This window comes from Thamnophis sirtalis, unplaced genomic scaffold, assembly GCF_051295495.1.
Source record: "Thamnophis sirtalis isolate CommonGarterSnake01/CBP01778 unplaced genomic scaffold, rThaSir2_p1.2 scaffold_10, whole genome shotgun sequence".
NCBI lineage: Eukaryota > Metazoa > Chordata > Lepidosauria > Squamata > Natricidae > Thamnophis > Thamnophis sirtalis.
The window spans coordinates 62,098,156-62,111,220 of record NW_028261390.1 but is presented as its reverse complement, the minus strand read 5'-3'; the positions used below and the strand labels follow the sequence as shown (position 1 = coordinate 62,111,220).

Genomic DNA, 13,065 nt, shown 5'->3' with positions numbered 1-13,065 from the left:
TTCAACTCCCAGAATTCCCCAGCCAGCATTCGCTGGCTGGGGAATTCTGGGACTTGAAGTCCAGACATCTTCAAGTTGCCAAGGTTGAGAAACACTGGTTTAGTGTGTGTGTGGAATAGAATAAGAATAGAATGGAGGAGAATAGATCAGAACAGAATTCTTCATTGGCCAAGTGTGATTGGACACACAAGGAATTTATCTTTGGTGCATAAGATCTCAGTGTACATAAGGAGAATAAAAATACATTCATCAAGAATCATAAGATACAACACTTAGTCATAGGTAATCATACGCAATCAAATCATACCAGGAAACAAACAGAACAATATAAATCTGACATATACATCAAATTTATACGCTGACATACGTTGGACAACACCTCCCATCATCCTCAGCATCCAGCCAGGCTTGTGATCCAATGCCTCTGGAGGGGGCCAGATGGAGGGAGGCTTATTTAGAGCTCTCATGTACATTAAGAGCAGAGATTATATTTAAAGCCCGTTGCATAACAAAGGTTACAGCATGCATTCCATCTCTGGAATTGTGCTTAATTTCTGCAAAGCAGAAAACAGCTTATTTGGGGGGTGCCAAATGATTAACAGACTTTGCAATCATTTCTGCCCGAGCTGCTTTATTTTTCCGCCTCTTAAGACGGGACCTGCTTATTTGGCAGTTTCTCAAGTTACTCCCCTCAGGCAGCTTGAGCCAGTAAAACTGGATCCTTTCATCTCTGTGGAGCTTACTGACAATCAGCCGTCTGGTTTCCTAGGAAACGCAATCTTGGCTAGAAATAGTGAATCATTTCCAGGTCACTTTCAACATGGAGAGTGGAGCAGGAAGGCATTGGACTGAGGAGGAGGTTAAAGCCTTGCTAAGCGTCTGGTCAGAAAAAAATATCAGAAAGCAACTCCATGGGACCTTACGGAATAAAGGGATATTTATTTACATTGCTAAAAGGCTTCAGGAGTTGGGGATCTGCAGAGACTGGAAACAGTGTCGGGCAAAGTATAAAAACCTGAAATATGAATATAGGACAGTTAAATATGCCCACAACTCAGGGGATGCTACCAAGACTATGAAGTTCTTTCATGAGCTGGATGCCATATTGCAACATAAACCTGTCACCCACTTAACAGAGGAGGAGAACGGCAGGTGTTCAGCCAATGACATCATAAATGCCACCAAGGAGAACAATGAAGGTAAAAAAAAAAAACAATCACGCCAAACTTCTTTTTTTTTTCTTATTGCTGTTATCTAAAATACATACAAGCTTGTAAACCTCAGACCCATGCAAGGCACTGCAGATGACATAGTTGGTAGAACAAACCGACTTAATGCGCTCCCTTATCTGTGTGTCTCTTGGGGAAGGGAAGGAGGGGGGGTGGAGGAGAGAGGAGGAGGAGGGTGTCTGTTCCTGAATGTTTCTATAAATACATAAACTTAAGTTAAACCAGCTGCTGGAGCTAGCCAGTTTCCTAAGCCGAATTCCTCTAGAGAAAAACAAAAGCAGAAAAAAAAAAAGACTAAGGGCCTGCAAACTTCTACTGGGTTTATTGCTGCTTTATGTGTAACATTTTGTGCTGTTTTATAGTTGCGTTGCTGGGTTTGAGGAGAAAATGCTGAGCTACTGAGTAATAAATGTATCTATATCTACATATACATTTCTTGTCGTTCTGTTCGTGCCCTGCTAGAATTTAAGCAAAAAGGACCAAAAAATGCAAATCACCTTCTAGCGGGGAATGGAAACATGTTGTCCCTTTTGAAATTTTGTTTTTCCAAGAAATTTACCTTATCTTGCTTAAGGGGGGGATACATTATAAACATTTAAAGCACGTTGAAGTTCTTTTAAAGGGTGAATCAACTGCTGAGATGGCAACCTTCTAAAAAAACTATATTCACAAGAGTTTTTGCATATTTGTATGTGATGTATTTTGCTTGCCTGCCGGAAATACAAAAAATATATTATTTGTGAAAGCAAAAAAAAAAAAAGCAAAAAAAAAAAAAAAAGACCTTAACCAAATCAAGCCACTTGGACAAAAGTATTTCTTGATAATAAATAAGAGCATGTGTAAATTATTATTTCATGGAGTTTTCGAGTATCGTTTTATAATCACAAGAAGATTTTTTTTCCCCTTTAAAACATGATCAGGGAAGTAATTGAACGTGTTTCATTTTCTTTAGAGAATTCTCGGTTATCTGATTTTAACAAGAAAGAGGGGGGAAAAAAAGTCTGCATAAACCTTGGAATGCATGTGAATTTGTTTTAAATTAATAAACCACTGATTTTTTTAAATAATGCAAAACAATGCAGTAAAAGAGAGGAAAATCCCACAAATTGAATCCTGTGTCAAGATAAAGGGTTTGTTTGCTCCAAGTTTTGAGGATGAGGATGATTTTCTTGTTCTGTTTTCAGAGTTTATCAATTCCAACTTACATACGTAAATTAATTATATAGCTTCCATTATCTGTCAATCGGCTCGTCACAAGAGTCCATCATGACAGAAACCCAATATTTTTACTGTTGCCTTTGTTATATTTGTGTTATATTTTCGCTGATAAATAAATAAATAAGCTTCCTCCCATAATTGGGGCATACCAGGGGTTGTGACACTAAATATATACCTTCCTCCCTGGCTTCAGCTGATAAGGAGGAGGACCTGTGGCTTAATGGCTAAGATGTCTGCCTAAGATGTAATAGAGCACAGGTTCGAATCCCAGTAAGGGTATGGCTAGCTGATGAGAGCTAAATAGCTTGAAATAGATCTATACTAGTCTCCCTTTATTTATTTATTTATCAGCGAAAATATAACATACATACATACATACATACATACATACACACACACACACACACAAATATATCTACATACATATATACATACAGGCCCCAATTATGGGCACAAATAAAACACACACACACACACACACACACACACACAGACAGACACATACATACGCACACATACACACAAATTATATATACACATATACTATATATATATATATATATATATATATATATATATATATATATATATATATATATATATATATATATATATATATATATATATATATATACACACATATACACATACATACACACACACACACACATATATATATCTCAGTGGTGGGTTTCAAAATTTTTAGAACCTCTTCTGTAGGTGTGGCCTGCTTTGTGGGAGTGGCTTGTTGGCCATGTGACAGGGTGGGAGTGGCTTGCCAGCCAAGTGCTGGGTGGGCGTGGCCAACTTGTAAAATGTGGTGAAACTCACTTAACTAAGCTCTTGCTTAGCAACCAAAATGTTGGCTTAGAAACTCTGGCATTTGAAGTACACAAGTCTTAAAGCTGTCAAGTTACAAGACCCTTGCACCCCCTAACCCTTTAAAAAAAACCCAGGGGTGTTTAAACTTGACAGCTTTAAGACTTTTGGACTTCAACTCCCAGAATTCCTCCTCTCGCTCTTCATCTTGATGATGTACGGACAGGCGGGGGGAGGGAGCTGGAACCGGTTCTAAATGGCACTGTAGATTTGTGGAACCTCTTCTACAGAAGAGGTTAGAACTGGCAGGAACCCACCCTACAAACATACATACATACATACATACATACATACATACATACATACTCACACCTAATATTCTTAAAATCTCTAAATAAAGATATTACGTTACAGCAGCTAGCCCTAGAGAGAATTTCCCCGCAATCCAAATCAAAGAGTTGAATCTAATTGGTTGCCACTAAGTGAACAAAAGCATGTTTCCCTTCCCTCTTCTTCCCTAAAATACTGTCTACTGATACATAAAAGAGTGAAGGACTCTGTTTAAGAAAGTAGACTGCTACGCAGAAGGAAAGGTGGCATTTGCAGAAATCAGTACCGTAATGGCACTTTCAGATGATCTTGAGAAATGGCTCCTCCCTCGTTGTCAATAACTGTGGTAAAAATGAGCCACACTTTCATGGGGTAAAGGGCAGATGGAGGCTATACATTGGCCATAGAGCCAAGGTGGCGCAGTGGTTAAAAGCAGCACTGCAGGCTACTGCTAGATCAGCAGGTCAGCGGTTCAAATCTCACCGGCTCAGGGTTGACTCAGCCTTCCATCCTTCCGAGGTGGGTAAAATGAGGACCCAGATTGTTGGGGGCAATATGCTGACTCTCTGTAAACCGCTTAGAGAGGCCTGAAAGGCCTATGAAGCGGTATATAAGTCTACTGCTATTGCTATTGCTATTGCTATTGCCATACTTTGGAACAACTTCTATGTAGTAATTGAACCCAATCTTCTATAAACTATTAAGAATGGAGTTCTTTCTTACAGCTGTTGGAAGAAATGTCCTTCTGGGTTTAGTTCCAAGTGGGGAGAAAGACACTGGAGACATGGTGGCTGCTTGGAAAGATGGTTTTAATAGTGGACAGGATCCCATGCCTTGAAGATGTTGGGTGAAGAAGGAAAAAAGGGAAGAGATGCTGAGAGTGCCTAAATTTTATACTCTCTCTGGGCTTTTGAATTTGAGCTTGTATTCTGATTGGTTGTCAGACTCCCATAGAGCCATGTAGGGGCAACTCTGTAGGCTGTCCTAAGTCCCAGGCTTGGTTGAGTCTTGCTGGGTGATGTAATCTTTCCAGGTGCCATGTGGTGAGATGGGTAGAGGACTAATCCTAACTTTGTTGGATCTTGGGTGAAGGCATTTGCTTATGAATATACCTAGGTATCTTCTTTATTTCTTAAGTGTAGATATCTGCCGTGGGCTATTGAGGAGGATAGGTGGCTATAAGAGTGAGTCTGTTTCCTGCCTAAAAACATTTCTCCATTTCTCACCCAGGGAAATATAATATTCTGCCTTTTTAATATTTCCTAAAATATTTCATTTTTCTAGCAGAGGGGTGGGTGCTGACTTCCTACACAGCCTTCAGATGGATGAGCTGGAGCCATCAGACTGATGATATGATGATGATGATTTGTTTGTCTTTATATTCTTTTACTAGAGGGGTTTTATTGTATTCCCATTGATGTAGAAGACGTACAATCTTCATAACATTGATAGAATACTAATCATATCAAATCAATCCAATCCATGAATCAGTCATATGTTTTGAAAATAGAAAGCCTCATGAAATGTGGTGTTTCCTACACTGTCCAGGGCTGCTGAGTAAAATGAATTCTGTACAAATGCTTATGCAATTAATTTATTAGCTATTGTTTCACAGATTATTATCAGCCCATGGGGAAAGTGTTACTGCTCAAATTGATTAGTCTTGTTTAACCAATCTGGCCTGACACAATTCCTTTTGTTATGCAACTATAGACTCTGTTTGGGTTCTCCATATCTCACAAAATGTTGGTTTATAGAATAAATAAAAACTATTACGGTTTATCATGAAGGGAAGCTAGCTATTATGCAGCCATGGGGTTAATTATTTAGCCAAGTGTTTCTTGATTGGAGAAAAACTCTCAACAATTAACAAAGGATCAGAATTCTCCTTGCACAAATGAACACTAAGATATAGTTGCATTGGAAGTGGAATGGGCAGCAAATACATTTAATGAATAAATAATATGGTATTTGTAAAGTAAAAAGGAATTGTAGTTTGGATTTGATTCAGAAAATGTGGCAGCTCCAATTTTGGAGTTTATAAGAGTCTTAAATTGTTGTGTTAGAGTTCCTAGATGGAAAAATATCAATATTTCTGATGGAAGCATTTAACTCAGGTTTCCAGTTTTATACTGTCTATACATCATCATCTTCCTCCTCCTCCTCCTTTCTTCTATCTATCTATCTATCTATCTATCTATCTATCTATCTATCTATCTATCTATCTATCTATCTATCTATCATCTATCTATCTATCTATCTATCTATCTATCTATCTATCTATCTATCTATCTATCTATCTATCTATCTATCTATCTATCTATAATAGCTGTCTGTGTGTGTATATGTTCCAGCATAACTCTGGAACACCTGGAGCAATTTCAACCAAACTTGGTACACAGATGACTTACTCTCTGGAAAAAAATACTGTGGGGGGTAAGACACCCCTAACGCCCCCCGGGGTGTGTATTCTGTTAAGATACAGCCTATTGTGCCTTAAAATGGCGTCTACTATACAGCGCAGTAGGAGTTGCCATGGTTAATGGCTTCAAAGTACTCCACAAGGGTAAGGAGGAAAATCCAACATTAAAAATTATGTTTGGTCTGGACATTTTCTCCCTATAAATAAATACACGGGCAATGTCAGGTTATCAACTACTTTGTAAATAAATGTTAAGCCTTTATAATTGAATGGGAATTCAAAAGATATGGCAGTAGCACTGCTGGGACATCCTATAATTCAGAGAAGTCAACTCTGCTTAGAATAACCAGTTTAAATCAAGGATGAGAAACATTTTTGGGGCTATGTAGCATGTGGGAACCATCCCCCCCCCCAAAAAAAGTAATTGGGTGCTGTTCATAAAAGCTAGACTTTACTTCATCACATTTCTGTTTAATTAAAAGCTGAAATAATATGATTACTTCTCAGGTATGACTTGAATGGCTTCTCACTTTGTAGCATATAATAAAGTTACCCCAAGTCCAATCTGCAGAAAGAGCTAATGGCTCTACCATTATTCTAATGACAGTTTCTTGGATATAATCCTTACCTCAGGCTAACTTTAAGCAGTTTTAAAATGTTTGTAGACTGGGAACTAAATGCTGCAGTTCCAAATCACTTCAATTAAAAGCTGGACCTATTCAAGCAATTAATTTAAAACTTAATTTGTTTATAGTGCAGAAGGGATAGTAAAGTAAGGAGATGCTATTCTTTTATTTAGAGCAGGGGTAGTCAACCTTTTTATACCTACCGCCCACTTTTGTATCTCTGTTAGTAGTAAAATTTTCTAACCGCCCACCAGTTCCACAGTAATGGTGATTTATAAAGTAGGGAAGTAACTTTACTTTATAAAATTTATAAAGCAGAGTTACAGCAAACCCCGACTGCCCACCACGAAAACTGGAACGCCCACTAGTGGGCGGTAGGGACCAGGTTGACTACCACTGATTTACACCAACTTGTCTGGCAATGTGTCTCTCTTACATTCTGTTGTACGAGTAGAGTTTTGTTCATGCTTCCATCTTATTTTCACACTGTACACACAAATGTACAGAAATAACATATATTATTTATGCCTCTTCTCTTTTATTTTCAGTTCTGAGTGGCTTAAACATGATTTATTCTAGCCGAGTTTATCAAATGTACTCCTTGACGTTACAAGAGTTCATGCTTCAGGACAATTTTATGGCTATGTTAAATTTTGTGGTTTTTAATCAAGCCTTTTCCATTCCCAAGATGGATATGTAGTAGCATAGAATCAGGTGTTTTTCAATATAACACTCTATGCCCTCCCTACCTACACATATTTTCTTCTTTATAATTCCAGGCGAAGTCTCAATTACATTGGAAGAAGAAGAAGAAGAAGGAGAAGAGGCTTCTACCAATCCATTGCTGTTTATTTCCCATTGTAGGCCTATTGAGCTAGGTAATGAAAGGCAGCATGTGAGAGGGGGTGAAATGGATTGTTTTCCTTTTTACTGTTTTAGTGGCATGACCATAATATTGGAGGTTGTTGGAGGGCGCAAGTAGAGGACTAAAACACACACACACACACACACAAATCCAATATGGGAGTTTTGAGTGCATGGTTGTGCATACCATTTGTCACAACCTCCTCCACAAATAAACTTGTATAGGTCACATACATATTGCAAAGGTTTGTTAGGAAATATAAAATGCAAGATTATTAACACCAGAAGTGGTATTCACTTACTTTCCCTACTGGTTCACAAATGTGAACGCCCCATACACACCTGCCCTAGGCCTTCCGTGAATGTATTTTGATCACACATGAGGCTTGCACATAGGCGCGTGGCTTGAAAACGTCCCTAAACAGGCCCGACATAGAGCCAGGATGGGTGGGTGGGCCCATCCACGATTTTCACAACCGGTTCTGGCAAACCAGTCTGAACCGGCTAAATTCCACCTCTGATTAGCACCTATTTCTTAATTATTGCCTTCAGAGAAAATGTATTAGAAAATGTTTTGTGTGTCCCTGCCCAACTGAGAAGCTCGTTTAGAGACAACAGAGCAAAATCCAATCAAATTTCATCCTTTAATTGCCCATACTTAATGGACAGAATCTTGCTGAATTAAACCTATCAACTTCTAACCCGGTGGACATAGTCCGAGAGATGTTAGGTGTGTGGCTATCCTGAACCTCTTTCCTCTTAGTCTATAGAGGTGGGTGAATAAAAGCTGGTAAAACACTGAGGTAATCAAAAGCTGAGGAATCAAGAAACTTATGTCGAGACAATTCAGGCATTTGAGGCTATGAAAATTGATGTCACTGGCTGAGATATTGATTGGCTTAAGTGTGCATGGTACCAGTATAGTTAGCTAATTTAGCAGCCCTTGTTAATACTTCAGATTTATGGGGGGGGGGGGGACACACATGTATAATACAGTAGTAGAATTACTTTGTTTTCCTGAGACGGGTAGCAACATTAAAGATTTAAGGAGGTTATTATATTAGGGGAAAACGACATACACTTCTGCAATGGTCTCTTGTCTGGTGGCCAGCTCTTCCCCTCATTCCTCAAGATCATTTCCCATACCAGGGGCCTGCAACCTTAAACACCTGAAGAGCCATTTGGACTCATTTCCCACAGAAAAGAAAACACTGGGAGCTTCAAAACCTGTGTGTATGTGGCCAACTCAACATCACTCCCTCCCACCCAGTCACATGACTCCTCCCAGGTTTTGTGGCTCTGGTGTTTTCTTTTCTGTGATATATGTGTGTGTGTGTGTGTGTGTGTGTGTGTGTGTGTGTGTGTGTGTGTGTGTGTGTATTCTGTGTCACAACCCCTGGTATGGCTTAGTGGCTAATATAACTGCCTAATATGTAATACAGCCCAGGTTCGATTCCCACTAAGGGAATGGCTAGCTGATGAGAGCTAAATAGCTTGAAATAGATCTATACTAGTCTCCCTTTATTTATTTATCAGCACAATTGCAACACAAATGTAACAAAGCAACATTTTAAAAAAAGGCTTTCGGCAGTGAGTGAGCCGATAGACAGAAAAGGGAAGCAGTATGCTCCCTCCCATATTTGGGCATACCAGGGGTTGTGACACAATTCATACCTGTTTCCCTGGCCTAGCTGATAAAGGAGGAGAGCCTGTGGCTTAGTGGCTAATATAACTGCCTAATATGTAATACAGCCCAGGTTTGATTCCCAGTAAGGGTATGGCTAGCTGATGAGAGCTAAATAGCTTGAAATAGATCTATAGTAGTCTCCCTTTATTTATATATCAGCACAATTGCAACACACATACACAGACATATATATAGATTCCCCCCCCAAAAAATTGTTGCCTGGCATATTAACTTTACAAGAGAAGGTATAAAAACAATTTTGTATTTTACTGATACTATCCATTTTGAGTTTTATTTTGTTCCTGGAGAAGAAAAATAGTTAACCACTCATTCTCTTTCTTGCTATCTCTACCTGATCCTGACCCCCTCCACCCTACCCAATGCAGGTAATACATATCTGTGTCTTTCTCCTGTCCTACCTGATGCAGGTAATCCAACCACAGTATTAGATGCTTCCAAAAATCTCCCCTTCATTCCTTCTGTAGCAAACGAAGGAGGAAAGCATTGGACTGTTAATGAAGTCAGAGCTCTAATACGGGTCTGGTCGGAAAAGAGCATTCAGCAACAACTGGAAGGAACAGTGAGAAACAAAAGGATATTTGAACACGTTGCTGCCAGACTACAAAAATTTGGAATTGACCGAGACTGGAAGCAATGCAGAACAAAATATAAAAATCTAAAGCATGAATATAAGAGTGTTAAAGATGCCCAATACTCGGGCAACGCAAGCAAAACTATGAAGTTTTTCAGAGAGTTGGATGCTATTTTGGGACACAATGCAGATAAAACAAGCAGATGCCATAATGACTATGGTGAGAAACCAACAGAATGGATAAAGACCACAATAGAGAAAAAACTAAGAGGTAAAATCTGCGTTACTTTTTAAAATCAACCTTGCAGCAAAATCTGCATAGAAATGATTGGCATCAATTTTACAGAATCCCCGCTTAATTCGAACTATGGAAAAGAGGAGAAAGAAAACTAGGGGAAAAAAATCATTATTGTAGAAAGATGGCTATGTGATCCAGTTGGTCAGGTGCTTTAATTAAGATGACATTGAGTGAATTAAGTCAAGTGTTTGAGAGGGTTGAAAATAATAGCTGCCATAACATACAGTGAGATAGTGAGGAAATAAGGGGTATCTGTGGGTGTTTAAAAACAAAACAAACCAAGATGGAAGCCACAGTTGTATGCTCAAAGATGGTCCCTTTCCAGTGGTGGAATCCAGTTGTTAACTTTCTGAGCAGTTTGGTGAACTGGTTGTTGGGAGAAATCCTTAGGGCAGAGAACCAGCTGTTATTTGAATCCCACCACTGTATCCTTTCTACGATGCAGGTGAAAAGGGGTAGGGCTCTGAAAGCAGATGAGGAGTAATTAGGAGTTGTGGTGGCACAGTAGTTAGAATGCAGTATTGCAGACTGTCTACAGCCTGGAGTTCGATCCCGACTGGCTCAAGGTTGACTCAGCCTTCCATCCTTCCAAAGTCAGTAAAATGAGGACACACATCGTTGGGGAAAATATACTGACTCTGTAAACCAGTGGTCTCCAACCTTGGAGCCGAGGTGGCGCAGTGGTTAGGGTGCAGTACTGCAGGCCACTTCAGCTGACTGTTATCTACAGTTCAGTGGTTCAAATCTCACCGGCTCAGGGTTGACTCAGTCTTCCATCCTTCTGAGGTGGGTGAAATGAGGACCCAGACTGTGGGGGCAATATGCTGACTCTGTAAACCGCTTAGAGAGGGCTGAAAGCCCTATGAAGCAGTATATACGTCTAACTGCTATTGCTATTGCCAACTTTAAGACTTGTGGACTTCAACTGCCAGAGTTCCTCAGCCAGCAAAGCTAAGTCCACAAGTCTTAAAGTTGCCAATGTTGGAGACCACTGCTGTAAACCACTTAGAGAGGGCTGTAAAGCGCTATGAAGCAGTATAGAAGTCTAGGTCCTATTGCTATTATTCAACATTTTCTAACTGGATACCCTGCAGACCACATCATCTCTAGCTCGCACAGCTGTTGATTTGCTGCCCAAGGATGACATGAGCTTGTCAACACTGCTAGGAAGACATTTACATAGGATTCTAAGAAGGCTAAGCTACGTAACCTTCTCTATTACACTGCCACTTAAGATCTGCAAAGATATTCGCTATAATAAATGCAGTCCACAGAATATTATGGACTTCTTCTGGGTGATGTGGTTAATGTATTGTGTTTGTTTCTTGTCTGGAATTGTTTAAACGGTGTGCATGCACTTCTTGAGTACTCGAGCAAAATACAATTTAAGGCTGACGGATTGTGTTTGGCTTCGCTGGTTAAGGACTGAGATTCATTTACAGGAATTAGAATTTTACAGCTGTAAGACTGTAACCTGTAACATTTTATGCAGAATTGCTTTGAATTACAGGTGAAGAGAACTTTATTAGTAACACATCTGGAGACACTAATACAAGGAAAATGCCAAATGCAGGTGACTATGAGACGCTGGTGATCAATTTTTTGATTAAACTATTAAAATTCCAAACTCTTACAATATGATTCCAGCATTTACATAATGTTCCTTTTCGTTGTTTTAGTGATACGCAGCACAGCAGAGAGAGATAACTCTGGGCACTTGGGAAAACCCAATTCCACACTCAGGAGGGAGCATATAAAGGAGGAAATTATCGATTCAGGTAAATGTTCTGCAATTTCATTCCATCCTTTTATATATTATTATTTGTATAAGATATCACTGCATCAAGAATAGGGAAAGGCATCATGCAAAAATCCAAACAAAAGCAGATAGCTTTCCAGTAAAAGGGTATTTTTCTGAAAAACTGGATTTGATATTGGACTGCTAGTATTATTTAATCCAGTAACCCAAGAATTTAGAGGGTGAGAAACTGTCCAGATGAATTATTATTACCAAAAGTCTGTTAATTTCTCTTGATGTAATTCTAACGCTGGCTACTCTTCTACGAATGAAACTTAAAACCACATTTACATTTTTTTTAGCTGTATCTCCCTGCTGGATGATAATTCAATTTATAATCAGGCAGGACCTAATCTTGGGGCATCCAGATCAGAGGTGGTATTCAGCAGGTTCTGACCAGTTCTGGAGAACCGGAAGCGGAAATTTTGAGTAGTTTGGAGAACCGGTAAATACCACCTCTGACTGGTCCCGCCCCCATTTATTCTCTGCCTCCCGAGACCCAGCTGATTGGGAGGGAATGGGGATTTTGCAGTAACCTTCCTCTGCCATGCCTACCAAGCCACACCACGTTCACCAAGCCACGCCCACAGAACCAGTAGTAAAAATGTTTAAATCTCACCACTGATCCAGATACATACTAGAGGAAGATGAGAAACAGAGGCAGAGTACAGTATTTTCAAACTAGCAGCAGTTCCTTGCAACAGGCATGCCATTTAATCTATACTTTGAAATCAAGATCAATTATCTTTATAGCAATTCCCAGTCTACCAAGCAGGGGTGGGTTTCAACCGGTTCGCGGCGGTCCCTGCGAACCGGTTGGTCGCCAAACCCGGAAGTAAGTAACTTCCGGGAATGGCGAAGGGCGCGCGCGCCCGCGGTCCTTACCCGGTTTTGATGAATTCTGTGCTTCCACGCATGCGCAGGACGCATACAGCACCTGCGCGATCGTCCAGGAGCAGCTGGAGCGTCGCGCAGACGCTAGTACGCATGCGTGCACTGCGCGCATGCACGAGGACGCCACCGGCCCCGTTCCAACCGAACCGGTTGGAACAGGGCGAGAAACCCACCCCTGCTACCAAGGATGTAAAAAACAAGGCAAAGTTAGCCCAGCAAATTCCACTTTTAACAATTACACTCTGAGCTTTAATAATTGTATTGCATTGTTTAATGATCTGCCCCAGA

General features: G+C 39.9%; 2 protein-coding genes across 3 annotated transcripts in view; one reads left to right on the top strand and one right to left on the bottom strand.

Annotated features, from left to right (window-relative positions):
- Positions 1–13,065, bottom strand: part of PPAT (phosphoribosyl pyrophosphate amidotransferase) — a 66,954-nt gene that overhangs the window by 24,077 nt on the left and 29,812 nt on the right. The gene's annotated exons all lie outside the window — the stretch shown is intronic.
- Positions 806–13,065, top strand: part of PAICS (phosphoribosylaminoimidazole carboxylase and phosphoribosylaminoimidazolesuccinocarboxamide synthase) — a 58,529-nt gene continuing 46,269 nt past the window's right edge. Inside the window, exons 1-5 of one of the 2 annotated variants that reach the window (XM_087724702.1) lie at positions 806–1,199; positions 7,424–7,522; positions 9,681–10,058; positions 11,596–11,658; positions 11,765–11,863. In XM_087724702.1, coding sequence (XP_087580828.1) covers positions 821–1,199; positions 7,424–7,522; positions 9,681–10,058; positions 11,596–11,658; positions 11,765–11,863 — 1,018 coding nt within the window. In that variant the 5' untranslated portion in view covers positions 806–820. Of the gene's footprint in view, positions 1,200–7,423; positions 7,523–9,581; positions 10,059–11,595; positions 11,659–11,764; positions 11,864–13,065 lie in introns of both variants that reach the window. The other variant, XM_087724701.1, reaches the window with a different exon arrangement.